This window comes from Humulus lupulus, chromosome 9, assembly GCF_963169125.1.
Source record: "Humulus lupulus chromosome 9, drHumLupu1.1, whole genome shotgun sequence".
Lineage (NCBI taxonomy): Eukaryota > Viridiplantae > Streptophyta > Magnoliopsida > Rosales > Cannabaceae > Humulus > Humulus lupulus.
The window spans coordinates 182256653-182275461 of record NC_084801.1 but is presented as its reverse complement, the minus strand read 5'-3'; the positions used below and the strand labels follow the sequence as shown (position 1 = coordinate 182275461).

At 37.3% G+C, this 18809-nt stretch overlaps 1 protein-coding gene across 1 annotated transcript; it reads left to right on the top strand.

Annotated features, from left to right (window-relative positions):
• Positions 1–2030: 2030 nt before the first annotated feature.
• LOC133801455 (beta-glucuronosyltransferase GlcAT14C) lies at positions 2031–4995 on the top strand. The gene is made up of 4 exons (XM_062239668.1): positions 2031–2929; positions 3020–3095; positions 3179–3294; positions 4294–4995. The coding sequence occupies exons 1-4, from the start codon at positions 2404–2406 to the stop codon at positions 4812–4814; spliced, it is 1239 nt and encodes a 412-aa protein (XP_062095652.1). The 5' UTR covers positions 2031–2403; the 3' UTR covers positions 4815–4995.
• The last annotated feature ends 13814 nt before the right edge of the window (positions 4996–18809 follow it).

Genomic DNA, 18809 nt, shown 5'->3' with positions numbered 1-18809 from the left:
AAATTAACAAAAAATCAACAAAACGAAAAAATGATAGCATCGTAGTTGGCACGCCGACGACGTGGGCATGGAGGTGATGGAGGTGACGCAAGAAGAAGAAGAAGAAGAGAGAAAAAATGATGGAGGAAGAAGAAGAAGAAAGAGTGATGTGATAGGAAAGATACTATAAATGTAATATTAAAAAATATAAAACAGTATAAAAGATAAACGTGAACAATAAAAATGTAAAAAAATGTCGTGTGGCAGTAAAATTGTAAAAATGTAGTCATTTTTTGCACTTTATGTAAAATTATCTAAAAAAAAAGATTGAGCATAAAAGTACAACATTAAGCATTTTAGCCACCATTCACTCTTCAAAATAAAAATATTTGAAATGAATAAATATAATAATAAAAATAATAATTAAAAATTAAATAATAAAAATTTTAATTTATTAGATATTTTAAAATTTTGTTTTGTTTAGCAATTTTATATCAACAAACTTGTAACAGTCAGAATCCCGTGATCTGTAGGGGGAAAGACTGGGTAAAAACTGAGCAATCCCACATCACCTGGGAATGTCAAGTGTAATGGTTACAAGATTGTGTAAGTATGGGACTACACAATTGAAGATGACTTAAATGGATTGATGGGTACTACCTATGCCAACAAGATGCATTTTCTTTTCGGTAGCCCATCACTTGAGAACTCCAAAGTTAAGCGTGCTTGACCTGGAGTAATCTCATGATGGGTGACCGTTTGAGAAGTTTTCCCAGGAAGCGTGCGAGTGAGGACAAAGCATGCTGGAAAGACTCGTGTTGGTTTCCAAGGCCAGTCGTCATTCCAGGAAGCAGTCATAGTGACGTGGGGCGTTACAAATGGTATCAGAGCTTTGACCCAGCCGGAAGTGTGGCCGACGGGGACGTCAGGCCCCTAAGGGGGGTGATTGTGACAGTCAGAATCCCGTGATCCACAGAGGGAAATACCAGGTAAAAGTTATGTAATCCCACATCACATGGGGAAGGTCAAGTGTGTTGATTCCAAGATTGTGTAGGTATGTGACTACACAGTTGACGAGAGCTTAAATGGATTGATGTGTACTACCTATGCCAACAAGATGCATCTTTTTTTCGATAGCCCATCACTTGAGAACTCCAAAGTTAAGCATGCTTGACGTAGTCTCATAATGGGTGACCTCTTAGGAAGTTTTCCCAGGAAGCGTGCGAGTGAGGACAAAACACGCTGGAAAGACTTGTGTTGGTTTGCAAGGCCAGTCGTCATTCTAGGTGTCACTGTGATTGCTTCTTGGATTGACGACTGACCCTGCAAAACAACACGAGTCTTTCCAGCGTGTTTTGTCCTCACTCACACGCTTTCCGGTGACGTCACTATGGCTGCTTTATACTTCTCGCTTGTGTGTTTATTTTTTTCACAAAGAGAAGTGATTCCTTCTCACAAAGAAAGACAAGTATTTCCTTGTGTAAATGGATAACCCTTTGCTTGTAGGACCTTCATATGGCATGTCAGTGAAGAGGTCACCCAAAAAACATCATCTATCCATTCTAGCACCCTTCTATTCGCGAGCTGAAAATAAACACTTACATGAATTTTAGATTGATGAAGACCTCTATCTTTATGACACATGACCCTCAGGATTTCAAACCGGTAGGTGTATAAATTTTCAAAATTTTGAAATATTTAACACTCCAATCCTCTTTAGATAAATCTAGAACTTGCAATTTGGCTCTTACTCTTAAAACTTCTTCAAATAAATCTCTAATTTTTTTGGGGGGGGGGGGGGGGGGGGGGGGGGGTTTTACTTTTTTCTTTTTCTTTTTTGGATGTAATGTTTATATTAACAAGTGGATTAATCTTTTGTCAAAAAAAGAAAGGAAGAAAACAAGAGAATTAATCCAAAAAAAGAGTATCATTTATTATGAAAAAGGTGAAAAAACACACCCTACCATAGAGTAGACTTTTCTCCACCGCTATCATAACAACTAAAAATTTGATAAACGTGAGAGCAAATAAATGAGATGGAAACATAAAGTAAAAGATGGAAAAGCACGAACAAAGATGAAAGAAACAACCAAGGGTGATGATTACATCATATAAAATAGCAAAAAATGAACTCATTTGGTGATTGAACTTGAAGAAGTAGGAAACACTTTTCAAAAACAAAATTCAAATTGTATTTAAATACTTATCATTTCCCTCTCCATACTCCAACCACTCCAATATTTTTTAAAATATATATATATATACAAAATTAAAAATAACTAATAAAAAAACACCGACAAAAAACTAAAAACTCTCGAACTAAACAAAGTTACAACAAACAACCGCACCAGCAAAATCGAAATCTAAGTCTAAATCGAAATCGAAATCGAAATCTAAAAACTGTAACAAAGTTAAAGAGTTACAATGAAAAAGAACCAGTTTCCTCATTACATGGATCACAAATGGTTTCTTCTTCTTCTTCTGCTCATTGTCTCTGCACTCTTTCTCCTCATTCTCCTCACTTCCACCCTTAACCAGCCCCAACCCACCTACTCCGACCACCACCAAAACCAAGACCGCCGCTTCTATATTGGTCTGGAGGTCTTTCCCAAGCTGCCCAGATTCGCTTACTTGATATCCGGTACCAAAGGAGACGGTTCACGAGTCAGGAGGATTCTTCAAGCCGTGTTTCACCCCAGAAATTACTATGTCATACATCTCGATTCGGAGGCTTCCGACGACGAGAGAGTTGAGCTCACCAACTATGTCAAATCGGTGGGTGTGAGCAATGTCATGGTTGTGGCCAATCCCAATTTGGTCACCCCCAAAGGCCCCACCATGATTGCTTCTACACTCCACGCCGTTGCCATTTTGCTACAGCGGACTGCCCACCATTGGGATTGGTTTATCAATCTCAGTGCTTCTGATTATCCTCTCTACTCACAAGATGGTAATATCACAGACTTATTTTCTTAACCTTTTTTCTAATGAAAGAAAGTTCTTTTCCTTTTTGTTCTAAAATATTTGTGTTGTTTTGTAGATCTGTTGCATATTTTCTCATACTTGCCGAGGGACTTGAACTTTTTGGAGCACACCAGTAATATTGGCTGGAAAGAGTAAGCATATATATTATGATATATATGGTAATGACTCTAGATAGATAGATTGTTAGTCATTTTTGTTGTGTGTTTGATTACAGGAACCAGAGGGCAAGACCTATAATTATAGATTCAGGTTTGTACCACTCCAATAAATCTGGTATCTTTTGGGCTAAAGAGAGGAGGTCTATGCCTGCTTCTTTCAAGTTATACATGGGTACTGCTTCTTTCTTCTTACTTTATACTTTCATTCAACTCCTTCATTTTTTTTGAGTTAATATTACTTTTCTGCACACCCTTATCCTTAATGAAAAGAAATTGCAGAGGAAAAGGGTTTGGAGATAATGAGAATGAATCTAGTATAGAGTATATTCCTTACTAGTTTTGACTGATTATATATACCCCAATTCTGAATAAGTGAAAGAAAAAAAACCAAAACCCCCTTTGTTTTCTTTCTTTTTATTATGCATGAATTAGAAGTAATTAATTTATAGAACTAATAGATATTGGATGTAATAAGTACTGCAATAGTTTTATTATTACTTTATATTTATTTGAAACATCTAACCCTACAATAATTGAGTACTCAGAACTATAGCAATTGGTACTCAAGATAGATTTGAACAGACTTTGTAGTAGCAAATCACAGACCTAATTATTTGAGCTATTCCCATTGAGTGCACTCCTTTTATTTTCATCTCTTCAAAATGTTCACAACTTGCTTTATCAGTAGTCTTTTTAATAATTTTTGTTCCCCCTTCTCAATAATGAGTCTTGAAACTACTTCAGCTTATCTCAAATCCTTGCTAATTGCCCCTAAGAGCTCCAACAGAGTGATTTTTGAAAATGTAAAGTCTATAATTGGACATAAAATAAGTCTGAGCACCTGCATAAGGCCCATCTTTCTCCCACTCTTTATTCAAAAAGTTCATACCGGAAGTTTTTGAGCTCTAAACAGCCTCATTGAGTCTTATTCTTATTGCACCATATTTCTAAAAGTGGATTTCTTGCCTAACCTTTAATGTTTGAGAAACAAAAATTTATAGCAATAGTCATATAAGTACTCAGGAAGGACTCAGAATCTCACATCTTGTGGAATCAAAAGCATATCATAATAAGTACAACCAATTCATCATATGCCACCCTTTGATGCTTTTATTGTGGATTTGAAATGGACTTACATAGCCTCATCAGAATTGGTTGATGGGTTTTACAGGATCTTCATGGGTGATGCTAACAAGACCATTCCTTGAATTCTGTGTTTGGGGATGGGATAACCTTCCCCGGACTCTACTTATGTACTACACGAACTTTCTGTCCTCAACCGAGGGGTACTTCCACACAGTGGTCTGCAACAACAAGGATTTTCAGAACACAACTGTGAACCATGACTTGCATTATACAAGGTGGGACAATCCTCCAAAGCAACATCCGATGTCTCTGACGGTGGAGCATTTCAATGACATGGTCGAAAGTGGTGCACCTTTTGCTCGAACGTTCGCCCAGGATGATCCAGTTCTCGACAAAATAGACAAGGAGCTTTTGAGGAGATCGAGTAACCAGTTTACTCCTGGTGGTTGGTGCTTGGGGAAATCTGGTTCTTATAAAGATCCTTGTTTAGTTCATGGCAGGGAGAACCCAAATGTTGTTAAACCAACTCTAAATTCAAAGAGGCTAGAGAAACTCTTACTCAAACTTCTTCACCCTGAAAATTTCAGGCTTAAGCAATGTAAATGATTTTTTTTTCTTTTTCACATCAATTTAATTTATTCATTTTGTAAAATTTTCATCCCACAATGTGGGTTATAAACTTGTAATCATAGAATTGAATGTACTCCAATTAGTCAATTTTTTTAGTTTCATATATTTAATGGACAAATACAAAGATAAATGCACATGTAATAGTTTGGACTTTGAAGTGTGCTTCACTTAGTGCATGTTTGGTTGGATTTGGTTGGATGGAATGATTTTTGGAATGCAATCTTCATTTCTATTAAGAAGCCATTATAATATCTAGTTTATCATTTGAGTAAATGAATAACAATTCCTATATTATGATAATAATTTTCATTATTCAATAAAAAAAATTTCCAATCTTAAACTATCAGAAATAATTTCCATTCATAAACTTAGTTTAAAAACAAAATGAAATTCATAATTCACCCTTCTATTACGTGTTCTTTTCCCAGATCAAAGATATAATAATATTATCAATGTCTTAAGTTAAATTATTTAAAATAATAGTATTATTCAGTTATATAATTACATTATAAATTGATTTCCTTAATTTAAATAATTTTTTTTCATTAATTAATAAAAAGATTCAAGTGTTATAATAATCTTAAAAGTTCTAAAACTATAATTTTTTTATTTAAAAAAAAATAGAAATATCTGTGTATTTAAAAAGAAAAACTATTTTTTTTTTTTTTTGTATAGAGTGAATTTGCCGGATTCAGGACAAAAAATAATGAGTTGTTGGCACTTGGCAGGCCGATGGGCCTCCTTAGCCCAAAAGCCCCTAATTAGTAAATTTTTTTATTAAAATATATACAACAAAAAATTAAAAAGATTTTTACAATTATATACCTATAATATAAAATAGTTACAAAAATCACCTACAAAATTTTATTTACAAAAATACCGGATTTTAAAAGTGATATACCAGAATTTAAATTTTTTATGAAATCCCAGTTTTCCGTTTTTTTAGTTTTACAAAAGTAACATTTTGGTTACTTAAAATGTTAATAAGTTACCAAATAGTTACTTTTTTCATGAAACTTTTTATTTTTGTAGCATATTATTTTATATAAATTTTGGTTACCTCCAATACTTATTTTTTGAAACTTTTTTATCTTAAGACAGTGATTAGTCATTTTGAAGTTATATTATGGTATCTTATTACTTAAGATACTTTTACGTTGCCGATTAGTCATTTTTTAGAAACTAATGAGTTACAATAAAATATAACAAATTACTATATAGCTTATTATTAAAAGTTACTTTTAGTATACTATACCGTAATTTTTTAATGAAAAATTTTAATTCACATTTTAGTCACTAATGTAATTTATATAGGAGTAATGGTGTTTTTTTTATTAATAAAACAAAAAATAAACTTAAAAGTTACTTTCAAATTATAATAATAAATACACATTTCGGTATTTTATTATTAAGATTTTATTGATCAAAATAAAAAGCAACTACATAGTTACTTTTTAAATACAACACATAAATTACTTATTCCAATTTTTAAGAAACTTTTACATTTTTTTTAATAAACAAAGCTAAAATGAAACTTAAACGTTATTTTTCAAACATAACACAAAAACTACCCCATCCCCATCATCTTCTCTGGTGACGTCAAGAAACTCATGTTTGTCATATACCAAAATGACCACTTTGAAGTAGGTCGCGATGGTAAAAGTGCAAATAAAATGAAAAAAAAAATCAATACTAAATGTAATTTTCACTTTTATAAATCATTTAAGATACCAATTGGTTACCTTTTGATATACGACTAAATTTTTTAGCATGCCACAAATTTAAAGTAACCAACAAACTTAGTGAGTTACCAAAAAGAGTCTTCTTATAATCTATTTAAAAGTTACCAAATAATATGCTAAATAATTTATTTAAAGTTGTTTAGAATAACCTATGGTATAGTTTAAATGTAAAATAAGAATAAAAATTATAGTACATTAAATTTTGTTTAAGTTTAAAATTTAGTTACTTTTTAGTCAATAGAATATAAAAAAGAAACTAAAATGTTGTTTTTTTTATTCTGGTCATCTTCTTCAGCGATGGCGAAAAAACATATGATTCCCACATATCAAAATGATCACTTTGAAGAGTAGGTCGCGATGGTATCACTCTTGAGCCCAACCAACTAGCGGTGTGGCCAAAAAAGATATTTGAAGTTAAGGAGAAGATAAAAAAATAAAGAAACATTAAAAACAAAAAAAATAAAATTAAAACCACACTTTAACTTTGTGTACGGTGTACTAGAGAGAATATAAGACAAATTTAATTTATATACGGTATAAGAAAAATGGTATAATTGTAAATATATTTGTACACGTTATTTTTGTAAATAATTTGTTAAAAATGTTACAGGACGTAAATTTCTCAAATTAAAATTTTATAAAATGAAAAATCTAAGCTTTGTAAGAGCCCAATAATCTCGTGATGGACCTTGCTTATTGGTACTAATTTCACTTATATATATTTATATAAAGAATATAAAAATATATATAGTTTGTAGAGCATGTATAAAATAATTATAAAAATATGGGAACAAAAAGTAACCAACTTATAGAATGCCAAAATGAAAATTATTCATATCTAAAATGAAAATATTTCATTCCCAAAACAAACCTCACAAATTATGGGGTGAATTCCAAAATGATAGGCATTTGCGAGCTTAGCACACAAAAAAGAGAAAAAATTTAGAGCTTAATAGCAAAAAGGAAGAAGATAAGCACTCTTCGAGTCAGTGCCAAACTCCTTAGAATTTCATATTCTTTATTCAAATTAAACCAGCCAAAATACAAGAGTTCCCTATATATACTCAAAGGCAGAAATACTAAAACTATTACATAAATGAAATCATAACAGAAATCAGTTGCTCCTTTCCTCAACGTTGCTCGAGAATAACAAACTCCCTCAACCATTTTGGCCTTACGCGCTCTCTCTTCCCACGTGGTGCCTCTTTTGGAAGCTCTCTTTTTTCCTTTCTTTCTGGTGCGTTACACTTCTCGGCAAAAGCTGGTGTATCAGCTGCTCCTCTTGGGCTTCCTAAGTGGTCCAAGACTTGACTTGGGCCAGTATATGTTGTGGGTCCAATAGCACTTGGGCTTTGCTATCACTACACCCCTCCTCAAAATTGATCGTGCCCTCAAGGTCAGTCAATCCATACAACTAACAAAATGAGTCAAAATTCTCTCAAGTTGCATCTTCAAGAGCACTATTCGACCATTGAACTAGTATCTGTTTGACAGCAAAAGTTCCTTGCACCAAGGTGTGACTGGCCACAATAGCAAGGGGCAACATTATAGGATAAGGTCCAATGCTCAGGTCAGGCAAGGGAAAATGCAAAGCAGGTTGTTTGCCATGGAAAGGTTTGAGTAATGATACATGAAAAGTTGGGTGAATACGACTCCCAGCGGGCAGACCAAGTGTGTATGCGACCGGACCAACGCGTCCCACAACAGGAAATGGACCAAAGTAACCACAACAAAGATTGGCATTGAGGCGATTTGCCACTGTCGATTGTCGATAAGGCTGGAGCTTGACTAATACCAAGTCACCAATGGAAAACTCAATGTGACGACGTTTCTTGCTGGCCTGTTGGCACATTTGGTGCTGAGCACATTGTAAGTTGAGTTTCAACTGGGATAATAAGGCATCACGTTGCAAAAGCTTATCCCCCACAGCTTGGACATCAGTTGTAGTGTGAGTGTATAGCAGAATCATAGGGGGAGGTTGACCATACACGACCTGAAATGGAGTCATGTTAATAGCGAAATGGTGACTGATATTGTAATGATATTCAGCCCACTGTAGAAAATGACTCCAATGCTTCAGATTATCAGTAGTAAAGGCACGCAAATATTGTTCCACATAACGATTCGTCACTTCAGTTTGGCCATCAGTTTGGGGGTGGTAAGTAGTGCTCATTTTCTACCGAGTGCCCATCATTTCAAAGAGTTTCTGCTAGAAAGTGCTAGTGAAAATTGGATCTTTATCGGATACAATAGAACAGGGCAACCCATGAAGGTGAATGACCATATTAGAGAAAAGATCACTGACTTTAGTGGCTGTATAATGTGCTGGAAGGCCGCCAAAATGCGCATATTTGGTGAACTGATCAATGACAACCAAAATCATAGTGAGGCCAGAAGAATTAGGGAGACCAACAATAAAATCCATGGCAAGGTCCTTCCAAACACGCTCGGGCAGCTCTAATGGTTGCAACAGGACATATGGGGTTGTAGGAGAATACTTGATCGTTTGGCATACCAGACATGAAGACACAAACTGTTGCACCTCACGCCTCATTCCAATCTAGAAAAAAATTGCACTTAGGCGAAAAAATGTGCGATCCACCCCTGCATGACCTCCCATAGGTGTCTCATGAAACTCTTGTAGCAGCAAAGGCTTAAAGCGAGAGTGAGTGCTGAGAAAGAAACGGTTACGATGCAGCAAAAGCCTATTACGCATAGTATAAGATGTATATTGGAGTGTTCCCTGCTGTACTTGTTGATGTAAGGAAACCAAGTCGGAACATGTTTCATTTTCCCTGCACAGATCTTCTAAAAATTCAAAGTGGCCTTTGGACAAGACAGCAGCTAAGTGTGTGGGTTGTGCTTCATCTCGTCGAGACAAGGAGTCAACGACGAAATTCTCCTTTCCCACTTTGTATTCGACAACAAATTGGAAACCCAATAGCTTGCGAAGACAGTGTTGCTGCTCGAGAGTTTGTATTACTTGAGTGAGAATTTTTTTCAAGCTTTTTTTGGTCAGTTCGAATAACAAAGGGACGACCCAAAAGGTATTGGCGCCATATTTTCACTGCCTCCACAACAACCCTTAGTTCTCTGTCATAAGCCGAAGCACCCAAAAGTTGTGGACCAAGCTTCTTGCTAAAATAGGCCAAAGGATGACCCTCCTGCATTAGTACACCTCCAAACCCCACATTAGAAGCATCTGTTTCGACCACCAAAGTCTTAGAAAAATATGGAAGATGCAAGACAAGAATGGTGGTCATGGTTTGCTTCAAAGTGACAAAAACCTGGGCAACAACTTCATTCCATTGGAACCCGTCTTTCTTCAATAGCTCACTAAGAGGAGCTGCGATGGATGCATAATGGGCAACGAATTGTCTGTAATATCCCGTGAGGCCTAAGAAACCCCGTAACTATTTAAGAATCCTTGGCTGAGGCCATTCAACCATTGCTTTAATTTTGGAAGGGTCAGTAGCCACCCCATTTTGAGATACTATATGCTCCAAATATTCAATGGATTTCTGAAATAGGAAACACTTGCTGCCTTTCGCGTAAAACTTATGCTCCACAAGCAGTTGAAAGACAAGACGCAAGTGAGAAACATGCTCTGCAACACTACTGCTGTATACCAAGATATCATAAGAAAATACAATGACGAATTGGCACAAATATGGCTTAAAAACCTGGTTCATGGCTGCTTGGAAAGTGGCTAGGGCGTTGGTGAGCCCAAACGGCATTACCATAAATTCATAATGGCCCTTGTGAGTTTTTAAGGCTATCTTGTGGACATCATGGCTACCCATTCAAATTTGGTGATACCCGGCTCGCAAATCCAACTTCGAAAAGATGGTAGCGGAACCCAAATCATCTAGCAACTCATCGATGGTCAGAATTGAAAAACAATCCTTGATAGTTATCCCATTGAGAGCCCGGTAATCTACACAAAATCGCCAAGTGTCGTCTTTCTTTTTCACTAGTAGAACCGGAGATAAATAAGGGCTTGTGTTATGTCGAATGAACCCGGCCTCGACCATCTCCCTCACTAGTTTCTGTTAGGAGTTTGTCCTAAAAGCACGTAAAGACATTTGTTTTTTCTGTGAATAAATAAATACAATGGTTTATTATTATTGTCATATTTAGATTGTTAAATTATTGTTTGAATAATTTTGTAAATATCAGAAAAACTCCATATTCATTATTGAGGATGCGATCTTGTATTAGTACGAGAGAATTAAGATCACATGAATGAATAAAAATAGTCAATAACGACAAATTAAAGTTATGGAATTCTTTAATTGGAGTTGTAAGTACGGTTTACTGAGTATCATAATGATACAAATAATCTAGATTCAGATTATTGATGTGGTAAGACATCTCGATAAAGGTGCTTTATATAATATGATTATATATGACATGGACCAATATGAATTAAAGTCTTTATCCAAAAAACCATTTAACAATAAAGACTTGTAATTCATATCATAACTGATGATCATTTATAGATCAACCTAAATCCTGAGTGTTCATGAACTCCTGTTCATGTTTATTAAATCTTTTGATTCATTCGTTAAGGTCTCTTCAAAGAATGAGGCTAATGACTTTTGTTTTGGAGATTTAATATCATGGATGGCTGGGAACATGTATCAACAATACAGAATCTAATATTTCCTAACGGATCGTATATTAGTTCCCTTAAGGGTTAATTCTGGAACTGAATGATTTTGAGCTCAAATTTATAATTAGATTATAGATTAATTGTTCACTAGTGAATTAATGGTACTTAAGGAATAAGAAGTAAATTAGAAAGGTTAAATGGTAATTCTCTCATTCTAATTTATGAACTAATTAATTAGAGGGTTGAACTATTGTAAGATGGTTATATCAATGGACGACTTAATAAAAAGATTTCTGTAAAAGTAAATCTATAACATAAAGAGTGCAATTCTGAATTTATAGTGGAGTAATATCAGAATTAATAAATTAACTATTATAATTAAAGAGTTTAATTATTTAGTTTCAATTTATTGAAACTTAATGTTATAGGTCCATGGTCCCCAAAATGGCTCAAACAATCACTGTCAAAGGCAAATGCAAAAATGGGCAAAAAGAACTTATGTGATAAGTAAAATATTTTTCTATGTATCAAACATAATTATTGTTTAATTATGTGTAATTAATTAATTAAGAATTAATTAATTATTTGATTTAACAAAAATATACTTAATTTTGAATTAATTTATTTTTGGGATTTTTGGTATTTAAATAATAATAAAAATTGAGAAAAATCACATGCCTGCACAGGCATGTGGTACACGTGTGGCACAGTGCACAGACACTGTGCTACACGCATAAGAGATGGACTTAGTCTCTTGATTCCACAATTTTAGTTATTTAAATATTAAATAAATAATAAGATATTTTAATATGATTAAAATATTATTATTTAAACAAAAATCTGATAACTGATCAGTTATTTTGAATTTGTTTAAAATAACAAATATTTTAATATATTGGATATTATTAAATATTGGATATCAGTTTTCACAGAACGTAATTTTTCAGGGATAGAAAAATATCTAGGATTCTAGAGAAAAGAGAACAGTGACAAAAACAAAGATCGTTGTTCTTCACAAAACCTAGGTCCAAACTTTATCAGATCTCATGTGTTGAGAACATCTGATAAATAGTTATTGCCTATTATTTGTATAGCGAGCCCACACTCGTTCTTTGTGTGCCTGAGAACATTTTGGAAGATCTTAGTGTGAGATCTCAAGGATTTAGCCATACGAAAAGATAGCAGCAAGGAAGGATCTAAGGTAATTTTTCTATTCTTGTCCTTGATTCAGTATATATATATATATGAGTGTGAAGAAGTAGATCTAGAAATCTTATGGGATTAATCTGACAATTTGATTGTTGTTCCGCTGCGCATAATCTCTGATTTGATCAATAAAAACCAACAGTTTCTCCATGATATCCTTCTAAAAACATGGATACCGGTAAGGCCTCACATTAACTAGCGAGGTGCTGGGTTGTAAGTGAATCCGATGGTCCACGGGACAGATAGGCGGAAGGGGCTTTGACACTGAAAAAATTGTCTCATACTCGTTGAGTAGCTGTTGGAGTAGTTCAATCTCCGAGACCTTGTCAAGGGATGTATTCACTGTCAGGTTCATGCGCCACATACAACTAAAACTATCTTCCATCCCCAAGGTGTTGAGTTGGTTTAGCGGGTTACGACAGACGATTTGTGGAAGGCTTCTCAAAGATAGCAGCGCCAATGACAGAATTGACACGAAAGAGTTTGAAGTTTATCTGGACATACAAGTGTGAGAATAACTTCCAAGAATTAAAGCGACAACTTATTACCGCACCTGTGTTGAGTCTTCCTTCAGAGGAAGGAAAGTTTGTGGTTTATTGTCATGCGTCAAGGTTGGGTTTAGGCTGTGTGTTGATGCAGAACAAGATCATAGCTTATGCATCACGACAGCTGAAGGAGTATGAACAGCGATACCCTACCCATGATCTAGAGTTAGCAGCAGTGGTGTTCGCACTGAAGGTTTGGCGGCTTTATCTATATGGGGAGAAGTGCGAGATATACACCGATCATGAGAGTTTGAAGTACTTTTTCACACAAAAGGACTTGAACATGTGGCAGAGACGTTGGCTAGAGTTGGTAAAGGACTATGATTGTGATATTCTTTACCATCCGGGTAAAGCCAATGTAGTGGCGGATGCGTTGAGCCGGAGGAGCCCGAGTCAGTTGTATAGTTCCACCCAGATCTCGAGAGAGTTAGCTGATGAGATGGCCAGAGCAGGGATAGAATTGGTGGTGGGCCCGTTGGCCAACATTACTCTGCAGCCGACTCTGCTAGAACGAATTAAGGAAGGTAAATTGGTAGACGCTCAGTTACAGGAGGTTAAGGAGAATGTCTTAGCGGGAGTAGCTAAGGACTATTCTATTTCTGAGGTTGGCTTGCTACGGTATCAGGGACGGATTTGTGTTCCAGCTGATGAGGGGATCAGACGAGAAATATTGGATGAGTCACATGCTACGCCGTACTCACTTCATCCGGGTATCACGAAGATGTATCAGGACCTATGGCCCAGGATGAAGAAGGATGTGGTGGAGTACGTAGCCACATGTTTAACCTATCAGCAGGTGAAGGCTGAGCATCGGCGACCGACAGAGTTGCTTCAGCCTTTGGGTGCTCCCGAGTGGAAATGGGAGGATATTACAGTGGATTTTGTGGGAGGTTTACCCATAACAGTAGGGCTTTAAGACTCGGTGTGGGTGATAGTGGACAGATACACCAAGTCAGCTCATTTTCTTCCCGTGAAGACGACATATACTGTGGATCAGTATGCAGAACTGTATGTGAGGGAGATCGTACGTCTCCATGGGGTTTCTAAGTCTATAGTATCAGACCGGGATCCTATCTTTACCTACAAGTTTTGGGGTAGTTTGCAGAAGGCTATGGGGACTCAGCTGAAGTTCAGCACGACCTTTCATCCTCAGACTGATGGACAGTCTAAGAGGACGATTCAGGTATTGGAGGATATGCTTCGAGTGTGTGTGATCGATTTTGAAGGGTCGTGGAGTAAGTATCTTTTGTTGATTGAGTTTTCATATAACAATAGTTACCAATCGATGATTGGTTAGCTCCCTATGAAATGTTGTATGGGAGGAGATATAGATCACCCATTCATTGGAATGAGATGGGTGAGAGGAAGTATTTGGGGTCGGATATGGTTCAGAAGACAAATGAAGCTATTGAGAAGATCCGAGCTAAGATGCTCGCCTCACAAAGCAGACAGAAGAGCTACGCTGATCCCAAGCGTAGGGACGTGGAGTTCCAGGTTGGGGACCACTTGTTTCTCCGAGTTTCACCACTGCGAGGGGAGAGGAGGTTTGGAAAGAAGGGCAAGCTAAGCCCTAGGTTCATCAGACCTTTTGAGATCTTGGAAATGATCGGTTAGGTGGCTTACAGGTTAGCTTTGCCACCGTCGTTATTGGGAGTTCATGACGTATTCCATGTTTCTATGCTCCGGAAGTACGTCTCAGATACGACACATGTGCTGAGGTATGAAGACTTGGAATTACAGACAGATTTAGCTTATGAGGAGCAACCGGTTCAGATTTTGGATCAGAAGGATAAAGTACTACGGAATAAGACGATTCCTCTTGTTAAAGTGTTGTGGAGGAATAGTAGGGTCGAGGAGGCGACCTGGGAGCTTGAGTCAGTGATACGGGATCAGTATCCCGAGTTATTCAGGTAAATTTCGATGACGAAATTCTCATTAGGAGGGGATAGTTGTAACGACCCAAATTTACTAATAAGGCTTAAAGGCCTTCATTAGTGTGTCGGGAGGGCATAACTGGATTATATGTGATTTAAATGATTAAAAGCATGTTTATATGATTATTTGGATATATGTGATGCATGACTATGTGTACTAGTATGCATGTAGGCCCTGATTAGGTTATAAGGGCATATTCGTAATTTTGGCCCGTTGAGGGCATAAATGTAAATATTTGTGTTAATTGTTGAGACCACATTATTATGTGGATATGTTTGCTGCTTGTGACTCAAGGCGATCCTAGTGAGCGGTCTAGCGAAAAAGTCATGGTGGGAATTTATACCCGGCTTAGGGCAAGCCTAGGGGTATTTATGGGAATTTAGGAAATATGTTGGAGTCTATTTGATATTGAGAAATATAATTGGTGATTAGTTAGGTGTCGGGAAGCAAGTGGTAAATATTAGAGACATTCGAGGGATTAGCGGGAATTGGGAGCAAATGACCAAAATGCCTCTAGATTGATTTAAAGGCTTAGGAATTATGGGATGGCAAATTGGTCATTTTGTTTAAAAATCAGAGATAAGTATTACTTTTGCTTTATTGCTTTAGTGGAATGTGTAGAAAACTTTAGAAGTCTGAGGGAAGGAAAGAGACAAAAGGAAAAGAAAATGAGAGAAGGAAAAACAAAAGTCTTGCTTTCTCTTTCACGTTTTAGGTTTCTCTCACCCTTTCTGCTGGAATTTGAGGCTGAAATTCTGAGGAAATTTAGGTTAAGACTTCACACTTGGCCCCTTGATTTGGCTTAAGGAGTTAGCAAGAGTAATTCAGTCCATTTTAGGTAAGTTTCAAAGTGTTTTTCAGTTCTGGTTTTTGGTGTTGAAATGGTTGGTCTAAGCTGAGTTTTGATGGGAATTCTAGGGAATTAAGCCTGTGGTTTTGAGGAGTGAGAATTAAGAAGGTGTGGAAGATAACCTAGGTTGAAATCCTCCATTAAAGGTAAGAAGTTCTAGCTTCAAAGTCTTGAATTTCTGTTGTTCTGCTGAGTTTTGAGCTTAAAGCTTAATCATGGTGAATTCTTTATCTTGGGGTGCATGTGGTTGATTTTCATATGGTTGGGTCTTATGGGATGTTTTAAAGATGTTGGTAGGCTTGTTTTGGGATATGGTTGAGGTTTGGATGAGTTTTGGAGAGGTTTGGCTCGGGGAAAATCAAAGGAAGAAAGTCTGGGTTTGGCTGTGCTGTGACTAGCGCTGTAGCGCTAGTCATTGGGCGCTACAACGCTAGGCCCTGTTGTTTCAGAGCTTTTTGGCTCTGCTTGTAGCGCTATAGCGCCCTCTTTATGGCGTTGTAGCGCTACCTTATTTCCAGAAGGGAGTTTTTGAGTTATTTCTTAGGGTTTTTTCCCGAGGGCTCGGGGTTCGATTCCACCACTCCGTTTGGTGGAATTAGGGCTTCCCGAGGGCTCGAAATTGGTCCCGAGGTTAGGTTTTGGGATTGAAGTTTGGTAATGGTTCTAACTTGTGACCGTGACTAGGTGTACGCTAGGGCTCGGAAGGGATTGTGCTTAGGGTTTTTGTAACGCCCCAACTCCAGGGACTGTTACGGTGTGCCTTGTAAATAGTGCTAAACTAGCTAATCGAGTTATTTGGCCAAAATTGTGTAACTAGGTATGATTAGCGGTTTAGGGATTAAATTTTTTGGTTAAGATGTAATGTTTTACTAGAACGTTTAACATATACATTGGGATTCCAAAAACATAATTTCAGAGTCTATTACAGAAAAATATTTACAATAGGCCGTTCTATGCGGCAAAACAGGGTTTAACCCTAGTTCCACTTTAAACCTCGGCCGTGGCGGATGAGCAGCTGCATATGTACACGTCATCACCTAAGCTCTCCAACTCAATGATGGTCCAGCTTCCTCTTGCCTTTACCTGCACCACATAGCACCCATGAGCCAAGGCCCAGCAAGAAAACACAATTAAGCATGATATAATATCAACAATGATCATAATAATCATCCAGGACTATCAGTCCAAAATAGATAGGTGACAGTAGCAAAATTCACAAAAGTGGGTACAACTCCTTCTTGCCATGCGACGATAGGGTCACCAGGGCTTAACTGATATGAGAACCTTTCATAAGTTTGAACAGGATAGGTGTATGGTGAATAGTCACCAACATAACCTTTCCCCATGACCATAGAGTCATAACCTTGGAACAACGTTCCCTAGCCATGTGACAAACAGTCACCGGGGCCATATGCCCTAGCTTTGATCATCTGGTCTTAGACCAGGCAAGCGCTTATAGGTTCATCGACTCTAGGGTCGGTCCAGCATTAATGCCATAGAGCCATTCAATGCAAGTTCATCGACTTTAGGGTCGGTCCAGCATTAATGCCATAGAGCCATTCAATGCTGATATCGATTAGATCTAATCTTCATTTGGCTCGACGTTCATGACGCTATGCCATTTCTGACTCTTAGGCCAGTGTCCCTGACTAGTCAGTGCCATACACAAGTAAGCCATGCCACCAAACATATATCACATGTTCAATATCCATAAACAATGTATTCAGCATGCTTACTAAACAAGTACTAGTACAATTACGATCATGCATAAACACAGAGATTCAAGCTCTGAATGATATCATACCCAGTAAACAAAGCATGTCCTAATCATATGTTTCTCCTGCATCATATGCATAACACTTAACAGTCCAACATGCACCAATAATAGCCATGCATGTCATATTTAATAATCAACCAACATGCATCAAGAATAGCTATGCATGTCACACAAACACAGGGTGCAGTTTCTTTACCTCAGACTCGAGCTAGAATGAATAAGAGAACGACCCTTGAGAACGATCAACTTTTAGTCCTTTAGCGGTCACCTAGTCATAACCAAACATATAGGATACCATTAATAAAAATGACCAACATAGGTTCCCAAATAAACATTTAGCCTTCGGGACATCAATCCACACTTAACCGGGTAGGATTGACCCCGAGGCCTATGGGTAGCATCCCCAAGCTAAAAACACATTTCTGGCCAAAAAGCCACCAAGGGCCGCGGCCCTCCCTAGCTGCGCCGCGGCGCGCCCCTCAAACAAAGGTGGCCTTCCCTGTCAAACTCCATGGGCTGCGGCGCACCACAGCCATGCCGCGGCTCATTACCCAATTCAGCCAAAAACCCAGCACGCACCAGCTCGACTTCCCCCGCGTTTTCCCTTGAAACCAGCCCTTCAAACCAGTCCCAAAACTCAACCTAACACCCAATTCAACCACCAAACATCATCTACAACTCACCCTCATCATAACCCAAGTTAAACATCAACCAAACTTCTATTAATCCAAACTAACCCCCAAGAAATCACAAGCTGAAATTTAAAAGAAAATAGAGTATAACAAGACTTTCATGGCTGAGTTTCCTTACCTCAAGCTTGATTTTCATTCCCCTTTAATGACTGAATCAAGTTCCTAAGCTCCCACCTTTGATCTCCTAGCTTGATACCTTAAGATGGCTCTCAAAAATTGAAAGAAAGATGAAGGAGAAATGGTGTACGGGTGAGGGAGAAGGTTGAGGATAATGATGCTCTGTTTTTAACCATTCCACAGCCTTCTAAAACTCAAAGGCTGATACAAATCCTTAAGGTCAAAAGACCATAATGCCCCTAGGCCAATTAAATCCCTCTAAAGACTTCCGAGGGTAAAACCGTCCTTTCCCGCCTATCGTGTTAATTATAACACTCTCCAATTCCCATTATTCACAACATTCTCAAATACCAATAAATCATATCCCATTACCCTTTTATTCCCGGTAATGCTCTAATCATCAAAATGACCCCGAGACTCACCCCGAGACTCACCCCGAGCCCCGAACCTTAACCCGTTATGACTAGACCGAACACTTACATTCCATGATCG